The sequence below is a fragment of the Aureobasidium melanogenum genome (assembly GCF_000721775.1).
Source record: "Aureobasidium melanogenum CBS 110374 unplaced genomic scaffold scaffold_13, whole genome shotgun sequence".
Lineage (NCBI taxonomy): Eukaryota > Fungi > Ascomycota > Dothideomycetes > Dothideales > Saccotheciaceae > Aureobasidium > Aureobasidium melanogenum.
Window position 1 is genome coordinate 567,345 of NW_024470065.1, and position 16,698 is coordinate 584,042.

The following is a 16,698-nucleotide window of genomic DNA, read 5'->3' on the forward strand; positions in this document are numbered from 1 at the left end:
ATTCTCCGCCGTGCGCGAGCTCCGCCATTGACAGCTCTACGTCAGATTCAATCTACGAATCGCACAGCACATCCACCCAACACAATGTCAGAACGCGGTCAATTCAGAGGCGGCAACAGAGGAGGAAACCGTGGTGGAAACCGCGGTGGAAGAGGTGGAGGTCGTGGCGGCGCTCACAACAACAACAACTCATCGCACAACAACGATTCCGAGACACCGCGCCCAAAGAAGGAGAATATTCTTGATCTGAACAAGTACATGGACAAGGAGATTCAGGTCAAGTTCAGTGGAGGCAGAGAGGGTGAGTTTTAGTCACCCAATCGAAAGACATCCAAAGAGAAGGAACGCATGAGGGGGCCACGAGAACGATATGAATGCGCTCAAAGGATGCAAAGAGAGAATCGCAAATACTGACGAGACAAACCACAGTCACCGGTACACTCAAAGGCTACGATCAACTCATGAACCTCGTCCTCGACGACGTCAAGGAAATCACAAGAGGTAAACTTCCTGCCTGCGCGACTCACATCCTCCCAATTCTCCTTGACGCCCATCACTCTCCTTCTCTTGCTACACATCCTCCTATGTACAGCTCAAGACAAAGCTGACATGCGCCAATCAACAGACGACGAAGGCAATACCTCGTCAAGACCACTCGGTCTCCTAGTCGCTCGTGGAACCCTCCTCGTCCTCATTTCTCCCCTCGACGGCAGCGAAGAGATCGCAAACCCTTTTGTGCAAGCTGAGGAGGAAGGTGCCGCTGCTATCTGAGCAATTGAAATCCTAAAAGAGCCCGAGAGCGTGCAACAAAACTTCATGGAGAGCTAGGCAGACTGGACGACACAAGAGGCTTCAAGTCCAACCTCTACGAGGACGCCTCGAGTCAGGATGCAAGAGATGGGGGATTCGACTGCGTGACCAGGACAAAATCGGAGGGCGTACGCGACAAGCTCGATGCTAGAGTCAGGCTTTCGGTTTTGACCAAGATTTTGCTCGTTGAGCATATCACCCTGTCTGATATTTGCACATCCTTCTCAACGCCATGATCTGATGCATCAAAAACAGAGGAGGTCTTTGTCGTTTGAACCTGAGAGCGTAAAATGAATGATCAAATGAATTGAAAAAAAAAATGTCAAAACATCGCTGTCATGAGTGCAAGACAGATAGAAGGTCGCCTTTGATACGAGACGTGTCGATTCATACCTCTATGCGCTGACCTGCAGACAGCAATTTAGATAACATACTGAGATATCGCCAGATCTTTAGACACATCATCGAGCAGATTCTTCTTCGCAAAGCCAAATCCAGACTGAATTCATCACGGCCAAAATTATTCGAAAACAAGACTGTCGTGTTCATTATCTAGTATCAGTGCAAAAGCAATTATCAATCGTGATTACAAAATAAGACGCCCCTTGAACCTCAATTTTCCCAAGAACTGCTTAAGCAATACGGACATTGGCACCGTGGCTATCTCCATAGGGGTGATCAGTCTCCAGACCGCGCTCCTTGAGCACACTAGCAGGAGGATCCTTGTGCAGACGGTGACGGCCAGAAGTATCAGTAGAAACAGTCTGATGACCATGTTCCTGAATATCATTGTAGGGAGCCGAAGAAAGAGGGTTAGCTCTCTGCTCCTCAAGCGAAGGCTCAAAGCTAGCTCCCGCAGCAGGGATAGAGCCATCAGCAGCGCGTGCCTCGAGTTCGCGCTGGTGGCGCTCGTGGGCTGCAATGTCGGCTTCCTGGAGACGACCCTGCTGACGCAAATCGTCTTCAGGCTCGTTCTTCTTATCGCGGTGAAGGAAGCCGAGGATGCCGTGCTTCTTCTTCTCGGGATGTTCGTTCTCCCGGGTGGCTCTTTCGGCTTCCTTTTCGGACCTGTCGGCTTCCTTCTCACGTTCTTTCTCGGCCTTCTTTTCTTGCTTGGCAATCTCGTGCTCACGTTCCTTCTGCTGATGCTTCAGATCCTTCTCAGTTTGATGCTGTTGATGCTTCATGTCCTTGTCCATCTGGTGCTGCTGAGCCTTGCGTGCCTTCTCGGCCTCGTGCGCCTGATGCTTGGCGAGCTTCTCCTGCTCCTTGGGGTCAAGAGCCTCATAGGCACCGTAGCCAGCTGCTCCAGCTCCGCCAGCTACAGCTCCATCACGAGCAAAATGTTGGCGTTCTTCTCTTTCACGTGCGAGGATTGGGTCATGGTTAGGATCAACGACGTTAGTCGTGTTGGTCGAACGAGGATCAAAAGCGGAAGTACCAACGCTCTCAGGCTGATTGTGGTGCTTGCCGTACTCGTAAGCGCCAGCACCAGCAGCTCCAGCGCCTCCGACTAGTGCCGCGTCACGGCCATAGTGATGGCCTTGTTGCGACTGTGCGAGAGTAGGGTCGGTGCTGGGATCAACGACGTTGCTGGTGTTGGTCGAGCGGGGATCGAAGGTGGAGGTTCCAACGCTCTCAGAGGGCTGATTGTGGTGCTTGCCATACTCATAAGCCCCAGCGCCAGCAGCACCCAAACCTCCGGCGACAGCTGCATCGCGACCATAGTGGTGTCCCGATTGTTGTTGTGCCACAGCAGGATCGGTGTTGGCAGAACGAGAAGCGAACGGAGAAGTTCCAAGAGTGCTCTGAGCAGCACCGCCTTGAGGGTAGCTCTGATCGTAAGCACCTGCGCCTCCGGCCCCTGCGCCACCAGCCAAGGCAGAGTCGTAGGCACGCTGACGCTCAACTCGCTGCTGCTCAAGAATTGGGTCATGGTTGGGGTCCACGAGATTAGTCGTGTTGGTCGAACGAGGGTCGAAAGCGGAAGTACCGATGCTCTCAGGCTGGTTGTGGTGCTTGCCATACTCGTAAGCCCCGGCACCAGCAGTACCGAGTCCTCCTGCGACAGCTGCATCCCGGCCGTAATGATGCTCATTCTGCTTGGACAGATCAGAGTCAACACGAGGATCAGCGCGGTTCATCATGTCGCTCTGATGAGGTCCAGCGGTAGTTCTATCCTTCATCTTCTCGGGCTCAGGCTGAACACGAGGGTCGATGATATTCATGAGGTTACTCTTGTGAGGACCAACAGTTTTGGTAGCAGGGTCAGTCTCAGTGGGGCCGCTACGGCCGTAGTTCTGCATTTGCGAACCAGCGTAGGGTTGACCACTGGCAGTGTCTGCTGCATTGACTCCGTGACCTGACAGTGGTTCTCTGCCGTACTGTTGGCCGCTAGCAGTCTCTGCTGCGCTGACACCTTGTCTTGGGACCCCACCAGTGCGGTGTTCGGGAGACTCGTATGTACCGGCCAGAGCGCCAGCACCGAGACCACTGGCAGTCTCTGACGGGTTCACACTATGACCCGGAAGTGTCTCTCTACCGTAGCCTGTACCGCTGGCAGTTTCTGTAGGGTTGACTCCTTGGCCTGAGTGGCCAGTGCCGTACATCAGATTAGGAATACGGGTGGGCTTGTCGCCAGAAGCAGCAGATGGATCATAGCGCTGGTCATCGAAGCCCTCCAATTCGTGTGAAGGTCTGTGAGAACCAGCCTCATGTGCAGCCAGACCAGCGGCGCCAAGTCCACCTCCGACAAGAGCGGCATCTCTGCCATGGTGAGTTCCAGACTCTGAAGGAATATTTTTAGAGCCAGTGGCGGTGGTGGGGTGGCTACTGAGCGGGAAAGAGCGTTCGGTAGTCGATGGCGACACGACAGCTGAGCTGGCGTTGTATGCGTTTGGCTGTGATCTCTGACCGCCAGCCATGGCAGCGTCGAAGTCACTTAGACGTTCCTGTCTTTGCTGAGCAAGCAAGGGATCGTGGTTGGGGTCATTAACCTGGGCAGAAAGGTTGTTATGGTGCTGGGCATGCTCGTAAGCACCAATACCAGCAGCTCCAGCCGCAGTACCAAGAGCGGCATCTCTGCCGTAGTGATTTCCGCTAGCACCAGTGCGCTGCTCAGTAGCATAAGCATCTGAACCTAGGCCAGTAGAGCCTGATGCCAGACCACCATCTCTTCTACGCTCTTGTGTATCGAGGCCGTCGTCCGAGGGGAATCCGCCGGGTACATGAGGGTCGAGCTGGTTAGCGATATCTGTGCTATGGGGACCGTGCTGGTGGTGAACGTAACCAGGAACGGCGGGCTCTTGGCCTTCAGGACAGGGGTCGCCATTGTAGTCATGTCCAAGACCGCGGTGTGCATGTGAGCTGTTCACGAAACCGCTAGGGTCCATGGTCTCCATCTGTGTAGGTTTGGGACGAGACTGCCCAACAGGAGTAACACTCCTGACGGGAAGCTTTTGCTGGGGTGCAGCCAGACCGCCTGCAGTGGCATAGTCTGTGAAGCCAGTGCCCTCGACGTTACGAGGTTCCTGAGCGGCGCCAACGACACCTGATCTGATGCTTGCAGTACTGGCATTATCAGTGATGTTGGGTCGAGACTCTGGGTTTCTTTGAGGATCGAGGACGTCTTGTCTAAGGTTTGTGTCCTTGGTACTTGAACCAACAGTGTGTTGGGTGGGTGCAGCGCTATCTCTGGTGGTAGAAGTGCCGCTAGCCTTGGGGTCGTTATACATGACATTTTCATCCTGCTCGTGGCCAGGAGAGCTGTCGAGGAGACATGTTAGCAAGTGGCATGTCAGGCAGCTTAGCTATACTTACAAAATCTTCTTGATCTTCTCCATTTTGATGTTCGTAAAGTGTGGTCGTTAGTGGTAAATTTGCTATTTCGCGTTCGTCAAGTATGATCTTGGGTTCGTAAGGGTTACAATTAAATTGAATTGAGATGTGAATGGTTCAAGAATGGAAAGTGGCAGAGTCCCAAGCTCTTTAAAACAGGAAGTCGAGGCATGCACATGACGTAGATGGGACGTCCACTTTGAGGTCCAGATCTGCCGCATCACAGCAGTTCAAGGCACTTTGATGCAGGAAAACGGCTGTTGAAGCCCTGCACGACCAGTTCTGTGACCAATCCACATCCACGAGAAGCTTGAATGTGACATGTCCCGTGTCTGTGGCTCGAGCGAGCGTCTCTTCCTGACTTCACTCACTCTTTTGTCGATGAAGATGCGGGAGCGAAACAAGGATTTGGTGACGCCGCGATCGTCAGTTGCGTCGACAGCGGGGTATCGTGGCGTTGGTGGGCTTGACATGTTTGCTTGTGGCTTTGCACCGCTGTCTACTTCACGTTGCCAACACAATCTGTGCTAATCTGATTCCGCTGAATTCCAGACGCTGGAATAAGCCATCAATAATGCAGGTGAGAACACCGCCGCCAGCAAAAGTCAGGCCATCCTCTCCGCTGCAGTATCCTCATCAACGTTATCCTGGTGCCCTGTTGGGGCGCCTCTTTCGCGCTGAAGCTTGTGTAGTCCTGTGTACTTACTGGTAAGTGAGGATTATTTTGTGTAAAGACCATGTCGTTGTTCAAGGCAGAGAGGATCAAAGCAAGCAAGGTCAGTCACAGTCAAAGGTGTCTTCTTTGCACAATATCGCTCTCCAGGATGCAGAGAACTGGACGACATGGGCGCTAGGTCTCACCGTCTCAGGCTCTTCACAGTGAGACTGCCCCAGACGCTTGGCCTTCGAAAATGCTTCTTTTGCATGGTGATCGTCGCCATCGTCACTGCCATGTCAATCTTCAAGTCGATCGCTTCTGCCATGAACTGTTCCAAGTAGGTCTCACAACCACACAGATAGTGCAAACCTCCTGTCAATCAAGCCCCCTTCTCCATACCTCTCCGCACTTTTCTTCCTCAGACAAGAGTTTGACCGAATACCGCCGAAGCCAGCGTCGGGCGGTAGTTCTCGGCCAGGGCTTTTTGAGAACCGTGCGTTGCGTCGAAGCAGTGGGGAGACGCCGTCCTCCGCATCTACTTCCGCGACCTGATGAGACGGCACTTTTCTACTTCTTCCCATTGTCAATTGCCTCTTTACTCTTTCTCTTTCTCTTCTATTTCAGATACAGTTTACCTCGCCCTTTATTATATACCAAATCTTTACGAACTACTCATTGCTCCCATTCATTGTTCATCAACGTCAAAGCCGGTACAACGGTCCGCACGTCATAATCACCAATTAGCCGCGCCAAACCGACTGTTAGGTAACTCGCGGACTTTGCGCCTTTCATAACAGACAAAGGACCCGGGTTTCCACGTTTCTGGCACGAGGAGACTGGTCTTTTGCTTTGTTACCACGCGAGTGGTACGCTGATCAATTTACAACCACCACTGCGATATTCGAGCCGGCCTCATCCGCAACACACCATTCGCCATGGCTTTCCGCGAGCGCATCAAGAAGGCTCTACGAAAGGCGTCACCAAATTCGTCACTTCACAAATCATCAACAGACACCAAGGAAGGCCGAGAACGCTGGCCTTCGAACGTATACAAACCTGGCGAACCAATGCCTCGACCAAAGTACCGTGCCCCCGTCAAGAAGGAACACAAGGAAAAGCTGGAGTCGTTCAATTTTGCATCTGCTTGGAGAAGAAAGAGTTTCATGAGTGAATACAGCCCTATGGGCACAAGAATGCCGAGTCGACGGGCGAGTCTAATCAGCAGAAAGAGTTTTGGAGGCAGAAGCAGTTTGAGAAACAGCATGACCATGAGTAGGAGGAATAGCGTTTCAGGGGGCGTCAAGAGTGGTCGTGAAAGTCTAGAAGTACCGCGAGAGAGGCATGCTGCTCTTGCGCCTGCTTTAGCGACTGAAGTTGAAGCCTATGGCGACGATGATGTGACCAATGGTATGTCTCGCTCAACATGACATGCAACCAATGTGAGGCTTTGCTAACGACCATGTCTAGTTGGTCTCTCGCGAGTACAATCCAGAGAAGACAAGCCACACCGACCTGTATACTCACGACGTCAAACTGCCGAGTTACGATCAAGAGCTCCGACCAAAGCATCGCCATTGGGAAATACCGCGGAAGGACCTACATCGACACCAACACAAGCGCCGCCTAAAGCTGCATTCGCTCACGACCACACACCATTCACCGAAGAAGAGCTGGCCAGAGCGCTACAACGCAGTCACCTGGAAATATCAGCTCATTGAAAGATATCACGAAATTGAATAACGAGGCGTTCTGAGTTTTGGTCACTTGATACACACATGGGTCATAGGTCGCTCATTCGTTCTGAGCTTCGTTTGGGTGGGAAACGGCGTTTTTGGGCTATCACTGCGGACACGAAGTGTCTTGTATTGAGTCTTGTTCGATTCTCTTTGCGCTCGTTTGCAAGGCGCTTAAAGCGCCAATGACAACTGAGATTGGTCGAAGTGCACAGAGTCACGTGTCGAGGGAAACATTCCTTCCCCCTGGCGGATGTCGATACAACTTGATCATCTGCGTCATTTTTCTCCTGTTGGTCGGGCTCTATTCCAACACGTTACTTTCCTCAACGTAGCCGTTACTCGATGCTAAGGGCACAACAATGGGAAACATACTCTCACCTTGCTTCACTTGGCCCTACACGTACAAAGTGTCTGACAGTCTTCAGATGCAGCCACTACCTCGAGCATCGCCATATATCATACGCCGATTCTGGGGCATCGTACACAAGAAGCTCATGCGCTTTTCGCATCTCTATTGTCGTTGGTACGGGATCTCGTTCAGCAATCAGATCATACAACTGCCTTTCGGACTCCTTATCAAATGGTCGGATGGAACCCGTATCGAAGAGGTGTTGGCCATGGAAGCCGCTCGCAAAGCTGGCATGCCGGTACCTCGAGTCATCTGTTATGGCGAACATCCCGATATGCCTCACGCGCCAGTCTCGATACTCATGACGCGATTGCCAGGACATGAACTAGGTGAAGTTTACAAGAGCCTCAGTCAGACCGAGAAAGACACTGTTCTGTTTGAGATGAAGGCTTACCTGTCGTCAATGCGGAGGTGGAAGAGTCCGTGGGGTGAACACCGCATATGCTCGTCGTCAGGCACTTCCATCAGAAGCGTGCGCGTGCCATTGATATCAATGGGTCCCTTTGAGACCGAGCAGGAGATGAACGACTACTTGCTCTATCCCGCCGGACTCGACATGTATGATAATGACCAAAAAAAGAGTCGACAAGCTTTTTGATGACAAGCACGATATCGTGTACTCACATGGCGACCTCAAGCATCACAACATTATGGTTCACGAAGGCCATGTTTCAGGATTTATCGATTGGGAGTCTGCGGGTTGGTATCCTGATTACTGGGAGTTTACCACCGCTCTTCGCTTTCAGTATGAAGACTTCTGGTGGTATGACTTTGTTCTCAGACTCAGTGATCACAAATATCTGGTTTATAAAGATGCTGAACAAGCTCTCACCAGAATTACAGGTGATTGGTATGCGTGGTGATATTCACACCACTACGTCTGCCACAATATTCAGCAATTGTGCTCTTGGAAGGTCTCGTGTTCATGCTCCTCCAAGAAGAAGGCTAGGAAAACATATTTTAAGGACTACAGAGAACAAATGAAGACAAATGGAGTACCAAAGATTACTCTCAACGACCTTTCCCAGACCAACATCGAGGACATGATCGTTTTTTGCGTTCCGAACATCTATCACATCACGAATTCCAACCTTGCTCAGTCCGCACCTCGTATTGGTCCACTAGGCTCAGAAGCCGCAGAGCGAAGATCGATAGAGCGGTCGCGGTTGTTCGTTGCGGGACGCCGATTGAGCGTTCACATTGCCCCAATCGAGCACTTCTCGTTCCAAAGCCGCAAGATCATCGCACTTTAGGATAACTCTTCCTCCTTGGGGCTTTTGCATCAATTCCAATACATGAAAAATCCAAGTCCGACAAGTCAGCCCAGGAATTTGATTCACCTGGTTATCATAAGTGCGGAAAATCGAATCGACATTGTCCATGAAATCAGGAGGAATAGTTGCAATCTGAACAAGTCCAACTAGAAGAAAGTCTTTCAACACGCCTTTCGCGACCGCGTGGTCGGCAAGCCAGCGCCCTGCTGAGCCTCTCACATGATACTTGGTGCCTGCAAGATCAGCGTTCTGATGGAGATAGAGAGCCCAATGGTAGTCATCTGGCTTTGGTGGATCGTCGCGCAAGAATATCAATATGTGGAGACTGTTGGGCTCGAGGTCTTTCAACGACATCTCGTTCTGGGTTGAGAAAGGACAGGCAAATAGATGGACGTTTTGTTGATGAGGGTATTCAGATTTGCAAGTTATGTGATTGATACCCTACCCTGCTGTCAGGCATTGAACTTATAATGTACCTCTTGTGCGACTTCCTTGGCCTAGATGGTGATCATCACGACAGCGCTTAATCATGTTGGTGTTGAACTTCTCATAGCCAATGGATGGTCAATAAGCGCCAGCATCCCGTATCCGGCTTGGAGACTGGATTGATAGGCTCAGTCGCCCAGTGTAGCCGCCATGCGTACTCCACCGAGATATGGTAGCCAGCAGTGCCGCTCATTGCTTATACTATTATTTCTCATCAGAGTGTTACCACTTATGCTCAAAATGTAAGGTCGGAATAATGCAAACAATCCAGCTGTCCAGAAATCCCATCATCATCAGGGCGATGTAAAGGAGACATATGAGGCAGATTTGTTAAATGTAAGCCGTATATCCATACTTGACAGCCTTGTGTCACCGATGCATGAACAACGCACAAAGAGCGCTAGAGAATTACTCGTTTTGGCAAGCTGGACTACACAGATGTATGCAATGCGCTAGCGTTTGAGTTTGAGATGCCAGATACTCGCGATAGTGATCTGGAGTCCGACCTTACTATGCGTACTGCAGACGAGTCTTCCCCTGCTCCAACCACAACTTCGCTTTGGGCTGAGACTCACAAAGGTCTGATGCTGTTGTACAGCGCTTCGATCAATCCCATGCTTCTTCACACACTTGTTTGCAGGGCGCCTGGAGTATCTGCCAATGACAATTGAGCTACCTCGAGCGGCACGAATTCACGTATCTGTATCTGATGTGTCCTGAGGGGATGATCAAGTCTCTTCCAACTGATCGAACATGCGTCACGACCAACAAGAATCATGACCGGACCACTAGCGTTATCGACCGCGTCTCTGATTTCACTCAGTATAGCCAAGGAGAGTCTTTCCATGACTAGAAACCCTCGACGCTGGTCGCTTATTGCGTCGCTACTAGTACACCCGCGCTTGAAGACCTAATCATGCTATGCGAAGGAGGTCTTAAGATCTAAGTTTTTGTACAAGCTCGGTAGCCTCTAGCTTTTTGCATTATAGCTATAGACTTTGACAAGCTCCGTGTTTACTTCAAGTATTCCTTTTGCAAAAAGATCTCCTGCGAGATCGAGAGTTTCTGCATTATAATGATATGATTTCTATCTCTGACTGCACTTCCTTAATCTTATATCTGGAACTTGACCGCTTTAAGCTCTCTCGAGTCTCCTCCAGAACGCCGTTGTTCTAACCTTAAGACTCTCTCAGGTCTCTTCCATGATGTACTTATTCTTACTTGAAAATTCGCCTAACCTTCTCTCGCACCTCTTCCGTGCTGTGACCTCAAATTCTCGCCTGCTATTCTCTCGAGTTTCCCATAACATTGAAACATCAGCGGAAATGCGAGCTATAGGGGACCGAGATACGCCTTGCGATTTATGGTTATATATGTAAGCCTCGAACCCCACTATCCGATGGCAATGATACTTGGCTTCCATCTTCTTCGGACGCAGTCGCACCATATAATATTTCCTGCCTGGTTATACATCTACGGTTAACATATGAAAAATCATATAGAAGACCCTTATTTGAGTTCTATAAATCATGAGAGGATAGAGCCTCGTTTGATCATAAAGAGATACTACGATGATGTAAACACAATCTTGCACACTAATTCGAAGAAAGCATGTCTGTCTTATTTCTCATCAAAGCTAGAGCAATGACATAGACTATATACGCTTTTTGCTCTAGCACTATAGACGGTATACTCTTTCTTTTTTAGAAGTCACCACAATCCTCCTATCATTACAGGGATTTCCTTACTAAGCACGTACTATACTAGGTGCAGGGTACTACATGTTAAGCGCTCTAGTAGTAGCCGGGTGACTATCACTACGTTAACTCACAAGCGCAAGATGACCCTAAAAAAGCTCCTTAGTGGGGAATTCAACATTGCGTGGATCATAGACATAAGGAGAGCCGATGCGAGCTAGTAAATCGTCATGGTCATCGTCCAAATGTATAAACACACTAATGATGTTAGGTAATTCGTTTCCATCGTTACACTTCTTACATGTCTTAATATTGGCTAGAAGACCCTCGCTCTCCTTACACAAAGACAGTTCTATCCAGGCGGTATGGCGATAAAGAGCAAAGTCGTTTAAGAAACCTTTTTAGCAGCCAAATAGACATAGGTGGCTTTTCTTTTGATAGAAGTATTTAGTATAGAGGGAATCTTCCAGGTGCTTACAGAACTTCTTAATTGTCCATGCTTCGTTAATTGGTTGCTCGCATCCAGTGATTAGACATGAGAACACCATACCGCTTCTCGTACCAGCATAGTCATTAGCGGTTCGACGATTGATTGCCTTGTTCGATACAATTGGAGTTGTAGGTGCAGCAGTGCCGAAGATGATTTGAGCAACTGTACCTTGAGAAGGAACAGTCGTGGCTGCAGTCGGATCTGCAGTCGGATCTGCCGGAGTCATGGCTGTAGGGGCTGCCGAATCTGCGTCTTCGTCGGGAGTGGAACTAGACTCAGAATCCGAGAGAATCTGTCTTCTGCGTGTCGTGCCATGTGAAAATTCAAGAGGAAGATTTTCTTGAGGCTCCTCGCTATCTGTAAGAGATTGCTGGCCATCCTTTCCAGGAGCTTTCTCATCATCCTCTTTGGTGTGCCGGAGAGATACCTCAGAATATTTCTCAACTGTAGATTGAAGGTCCCTGGGCTGTTGAGGGGACTGTTAAGGGGAATTTTGGATGCTGTAATGAGATTTCTCGTCTGTAGAACGAGATTCCTGGACGTTTTGAGGAGATTGCTGAGCGCGGTGATGAGGTCCATCCGCTGTAGATTGAGGCTCCTCGGTGTGCTTAGGAGATTATCAGGCGTGCTCTGGAGATTGCTGAGCGCGTTGACGAGATCCATCGGCTGTAGAACGGGACTCCTCGGCGTCTTGTTGCGCCGCCGAGGGCCAGAAGTCGCGTGCGTTGATGACAGCTTGAATGAGTGGTGCTGGTGCAGGTGCAAGAGGCTGTGAGACATCTCTTAATGCTTGCAGGAGAGGACCAGGAAGTGATGCAGGCTGTGGCGAGAGAGTGATGTTGCTTCACTCATAATTAGTGATGAATCAAAGGTGAAGGTGGTGTGAGTGTACGCACCGATGTTCGAGACAAGCGCTGCGCAGATTCTTGCCATTCTCTGTGTTTGTCCCCAGTTGCCTTGGAAGCCATGAGTGAGAAGCACTTCAGCAATGTCGGTCCAACTGCGAAGCTGATAATCTGACAAGTGAGGATTGATGCGCGTTAACCACTCTGCCTCACGCTGCTGACGCTGTGATAAAGTGCGCGCGGCGTTGGCTCGCGCAATGCTTTGCGGATCGAAGGGTCCATCTTAAGTAAAGAAGTGGAAGAGTGTGAAGATTTGCGAGGGAGAGAGGAAGGAGTGATGTCGATGGGAAGAGAAGAGAGAAAGGACAGAAAGAGGAAGTGATGAGTCGCGCGCTTGTGAAGTTGTGAAGCTGATGCAACCTGATAGAAATTTTGATGGTACAAGAAGATATGTTGACCGCAAGTATTTGCTGAAACCTCTTCCTCTCGGCAAGCGTCCTATACAGGAATCAGAACCAGTGCATCGTCAATACCTGCTAGGGTGTTTTGCAAGATTGATATATTGACCGTAAGTATATGCTTAAGCCTCTTTCTCTCCGTATGCGTCCTGTATAGGAGTTAGAAGCAAAGTATCGCTGATGCGTGTCTGGATTTATGCGAGATTGGTATGTTGACCGTACATGTGCATTAAACCTCTGCCAGCATGAATACATAGATGTGAACATCTCCCACGAGCAAACCGATGATCAACCACCGCATTGTAGGACCTATCGAAGTCTCATATATTGATCATACATAGATCGGCGATCTTCTTCCATTGAATCCCAAGAGTATGGGCTGAATTCAGCCGATGAAACGCAAAGCCTCTGCAAGATTTGTACATGGATTGTGCATCAGTACAAGACTCACCGGAGAAGAGACTGTTTGCGGGTTGAGCTATAGATGAGGCTCTTCGGCGTGCTCGTGAAAGTGCCCATTTGCTGAGACTCGAAAGCTGCGTGCTCTTGCCGATTTCCTGTGTCCGTCCAAAAGTGCCCTTCAAAGCCTTGGGTAAAGGATGCCGAGAAGTCTTTAGTGTTCATGGAGCTAGCTCTAATGTGTCCACATTTTGCGATCGTAGTCTTCTATCCATGATATTCAACACCTCGAGAGATGGAGCCAGAATGAGTTTCTCCAGAACTTCATTGACTCCTGCTCGACCATCGCTTGACTCCAGAGCCAACTCCTCAGGCAACAAAAGTGGGCGATAATCGCCATCTCTTAAATCTGGTCTAGCTTGACTCAAATTGATGGCATCAAGATTGGTCAGGAAGCGGCAAGTCTTCTGGACTACCGAGAAAACCTCAGCCCATGTGCCATCGCGCAGACACGTGTGAGCAATGTGTATAGTAGCCAGAGTATCAGCATGCCTTTCCAATAGTTGAACAAGGACATGATAAGACATCGGAGTATACTCCAGCCACAAGGATCTCAAACCGTTTGAATTGACAGATCCAAGTACAATATCGGCACGTTCGAATTGACGACTGCGCAAAAGCTCAGGCTGTTGGTCAGGTGTCAACCAGTCGTCTCGATTGAGGTCATCGCATCCTTGTCTGTAGGTAAGATCTTCGAGTTGATGAGTGTAAGATAGTATTTGCCCGGTAGATAGCGTGCCAGCATCATCGAAAGTATTGTTCATATCGAGAGACACGGATTTTAAGCTAGACAAAAGCGCAAGATCTTCTGGGCTCATGTCTCTGGTATTGTAACCTCTTTCGTCCGGGTCAATTGAGAGTGCGTCAACCGTCAATTCGAGTTCGGTGAACTGCATCTTGGTGCGGAAGATTGCCTTCAGGCAAGGTTCCATTGTAGATTTGAAACAAAGCTCCGGTTCTCCATGGAAGTGATTATACCTGTCAAGGAACAAAGTCACTGGATCCCATCGTGGTACTTCAAAGTCTGAGATGTCCAAGATGATGGGCGTCTGATAAGAGCGGAGAGAAGCAAATGCGCGAGAAAGCAGTGTTACCGCATCTCCCGAGGACTCTAGTTCGTACTCTTTCGTAGATCTATTCATAGCGTCTTGCATTTTTGCTTTCGCTCGTTTGACTTGAGCTGATGTTGGAGCTGGGATTCGTCTTTGCATGTCTTCAACTCTCTCGATAAGTGCTCGCATCTCGCGAGGATGGACGCGGCCGGAGGAGAGATGCACCTTTCGAACGTGAGGTCCAAATTGAGGATGCTCGCAGATCTCGGCCAGCTTTTCCAGACTGCGGCGCGTCATCAGAGAGCAGAGGTTGAACATGTAGTCTTTCGCTAGGTGCGTGGTCGCGATAGATGATATCCTCTTGGTGCATTGTCGGAAAGCTTTTAGCTCCTTTTTGTTCAGGTAGTCGCATATCTCATCCAAGATTTCACCTGGTAAGGTATCCAATTGTAGTACTTGTTGATGCGACATAAATTATGGTTTTCGGTTGTTGGAGGAGTCGCTTGCGGAGATGTGTCTGACGAGTTTCTAGAGATAGCACAGTTTGGCGTTGCGAGGCTCTGCCACAATCCGAGGCTATGGACAATACGAGTGGAGTGAGATACGAGGAGACTCGTCTTGGTTTTGATAGATTACATGGCTATGTTGCTTGGTAATCGCAATGTTTCGTTGGCAAAACTTTTTGCGCATTGACCGCACATGAAGCAGGGTCGCCCGTCTTGACTTGTTCAAAGCACATCACGTTTGTGTCATGGTTTTGTTTTCGGACTATCAGAGAAACTTATAGACGTAGTTCAGATTTCGCATTCTAAATGTTTTGAAAGTACTCAAGGCTTCTTCTGGTACTTATCTCCAGTACCAGTTTTGACAGCCTCTCTCTGCTCGATACGTTCGAGCCAAGCAAGTACGCTAGGGAAGGCCTCCATATCCTTCTTTTCAAATCCAGTAACCTCCCACTTCGCAACCCAAGGATAAGCTCCGATATCTGCGAGACTGTATCTGCCCTTTCCAGAGCCAGCCAAATATTCTCTGGGCTGTCCATCGCTGTTCTTGCCAGAGAGATGTAATTCGAGTACACCAAACACACGCAGAGTCTCGTTGCGAAATCGCTCAATGGCTGCGGGATTCTTGTCCTTCGCGAATTTGCTAAAGTACCAGAGCTGACCGTATGGAGGTGCACCGGAGCCGTGCCAGAAGAAGAGCCATTGAATCATCTGACTTCGCTCGAGTGGGTCTTGAAAGCTCAGCGCGTAGTCCTTGTCGTATTTTTCAGCCAGGTAGAGCAATTCGGCTGATGTTTCAATGACAGGAAAGGGGGCGCTTCTGCAGTTGTCGACGACCACGGGAATCTTGCCATTGGGATTCAGTCTCAGATACCAGTCTTCTTTTTGTTCATTCTGCATAATGTTGATGATTGATGTTGTCCATTGAATCCCGTAGAGAAGAGCGAGTTCTTCAAGCAAGATCTGCACCTTTTGGCCATTGGGAGAGCTGTAAGTCAACAGGTGGATACCGTTAGCCTTGGAGACCTCAGAAGGAGTGGACTCGATGTAGAGGCTAGACATGCTGTCTTTTCACGAGCAAAAGGTTGAATCGTATAAGAAAGGTGCGATGAGTACAAGGATGAATACGGGATATGACAAAGTGTCGGGCACCGTGAATTTATCTTCACATTGCCTCGACCATTGCTCCTTGAAGAATTCAGTGGCATACCGACTGCACGTTTGCAGCTTAGGCTTGGCGCTCAACGAGTCGATTCTGTGTCAGCATGAATACGAGAGGCGTACATGAATTGCTAAGCTGCGTCTCGGACGGAGGAATAGAGGCCCCGAGCAAGCCGTTGGAAGGTCATCTGTACGATGTCGCGCTTAGGACAGATGGCAAACAAACGCCGGCAAGAGAGCGAGACTCGGTCAGCGTGCACGATCGAAGACAAGTTCTTGTGCGCCGAGCATTGGCAACAACGAATGCATACAGGAGTGTTGGTCAGCAACAATCCAGCGTCGGCGTCGCATAGAGTGAGGTCGCGCTGCAAGCAGCTGTGTACACATTTGAAACCTCTTGTTCACGAAGAGCATACGACGATACCCGAGTGTATACAGACTTTCGCAGTCTACTCAATTCGATGCTAAAGGTCAAGTCGACTTTCACTCCAGGCACGGAGGGCATGCACAGCTGCACGAGAAGTTCAACCAAGGCATGTTGGCATCGGGCTTCGCAGCTGCAAAGCTCTGCTACATTGCCCGCACGCTCCACGGAAATTTGCCAAAAATTTCATCCATGTTCTAGACTCCGATACCACGACCTTTTCTGGAACAAAAGTGATGCTGAAAACAGCAAAAACGATGATTCCGCCCGGGTTCAGCGGGGACCGCCTGTGTGTTAGACAGAAGTGATAACCAACTACACCACAGAACCAATTGATGTAGTTCGAGCAGTCTTGATGATATATATACTAAGTTCATAACCACTCTGTGAAAGACTGAT

At 49.6% G+C, this 16,698-nt stretch overlaps 8 protein-coding genes across 8 annotated transcripts; 3 read left to right on the forward strand and 5 right to left on the reverse strand.

Moving 5' to 3' along the window:
* Positions 1–84: 84 nt before the first annotated feature.
* On the forward strand, positions 85–771 carry M437DRAFT_50595 (U6 snRNA-associated Sm-like protein LSm7; the record flags this gene model as incomplete). Its single annotated transcript, XM_041022036.1, has 3 exons — positions 85–301; positions 430–501; positions 626–771. The coding sequence occupies 3 exons, from the start codon at positions 85–87 to the stop codon at positions 769–771; spliced, it is 435 nt and encodes a 144-aa protein (XP_040879011.1).
* A 671-nt stretch (positions 772–1,442) lies between these two features.
* M437DRAFT_66929 (uncharacterized protein) lies at positions 1,443–4,652 on the reverse strand (the record flags this gene model as incomplete). Its single annotated transcript, XM_041024854.1, has 2 exons — positions 1,443–4,575; positions 4,630–4,652. 2 exons carry the CDS (start codon positions 4,650–4,652, stop codon positions 1,443–1,445), a joined length of 3,156 nt encoding a protein of 1,051 aa, XP_040879012.1.
* A 1,588-nt stretch (positions 4,653–6,240) lies between these two features.
* M437DRAFT_85420 (uncharacterized protein) lies at positions 6,241–7,023 on the forward strand (the record flags this gene model as incomplete). Its single annotated transcript, XM_041028286.1, has 2 exons — positions 6,241–6,712; positions 6,773–7,023. The coding sequence occupies 2 exons, from the start codon at positions 6,241–6,243 to the stop codon at positions 7,021–7,023; spliced, it is 723 nt and encodes a 240-aa protein (XP_040879013.1).
* A 377-nt stretch (positions 7,024–7,400) lies between these two features.
* M437DRAFT_76138 (uncharacterized protein) lies at positions 7,401–8,313 on the forward strand (the record flags this gene model as incomplete). Its single annotated transcript, XM_041026566.1, has 2 exons — positions 7,401–8,031; positions 8,114–8,313. 2 exons carry the CDS (start codon positions 7,401–7,403, stop codon positions 8,311–8,313), a joined length of 831 nt encoding a protein of 276 aa, XP_040879014.1.
* A 264-nt stretch (positions 8,314–8,577) lies between these two features.
* On the reverse strand, positions 8,578–9,078 carry M437DRAFT_50550 (uncharacterized protein; the record flags this gene model as incomplete). Its single annotated transcript, XM_041022027.1, has 1 exon — positions 8,578–9,078. One exon carries the CDS (start codon positions 9,076–9,078, stop codon positions 8,578–8,580), a length of 501 nt encoding a protein of 166 aa, XP_040879015.1.
* Positions 9,079–11,056: 1,978 nt separating this feature from the next.
* Positions 11,057–12,365, reverse strand: M437DRAFT_66933 (uncharacterized protein; the record flags this gene model as incomplete). Its single annotated transcript, XM_041024855.1, has 3 exons — positions 11,057–11,124; positions 11,386–11,875; positions 12,294–12,365. 3 exons carry the CDS (start codon positions 12,363–12,365, stop codon positions 11,057–11,059), a joined length of 630 nt encoding a protein of 209 aa, XP_040879016.1.
* A 955-nt stretch (positions 12,366–13,320) lies between these two features.
* M437DRAFT_76140 (uncharacterized protein) lies at positions 13,321–14,682 on the reverse strand (the record flags this gene model as incomplete). Its single annotated transcript, XM_041026567.1, has 1 exon — positions 13,321–14,682. The coding sequence occupies one exon, from the start codon at positions 14,680–14,682 to the stop codon at positions 13,321–13,323; it is 1,362 nt and encodes a 453-aa protein (XP_040879017.1).
* Positions 14,683–15,038: 356 nt separating this feature from the next.
* Positions 15,039–15,776, reverse strand: M437DRAFT_66935 (glutathione S-transferase; the record flags this gene model as incomplete). Its single annotated transcript, XM_041024856.1, has 1 exon — positions 15,039–15,776. The coding sequence occupies one exon, from the start codon at positions 15,774–15,776 to the stop codon at positions 15,039–15,041; it is 738 nt and encodes a 245-aa protein (XP_040879018.1).
* Positions 15,777–16,698: the final 922 nt, after the last annotated feature.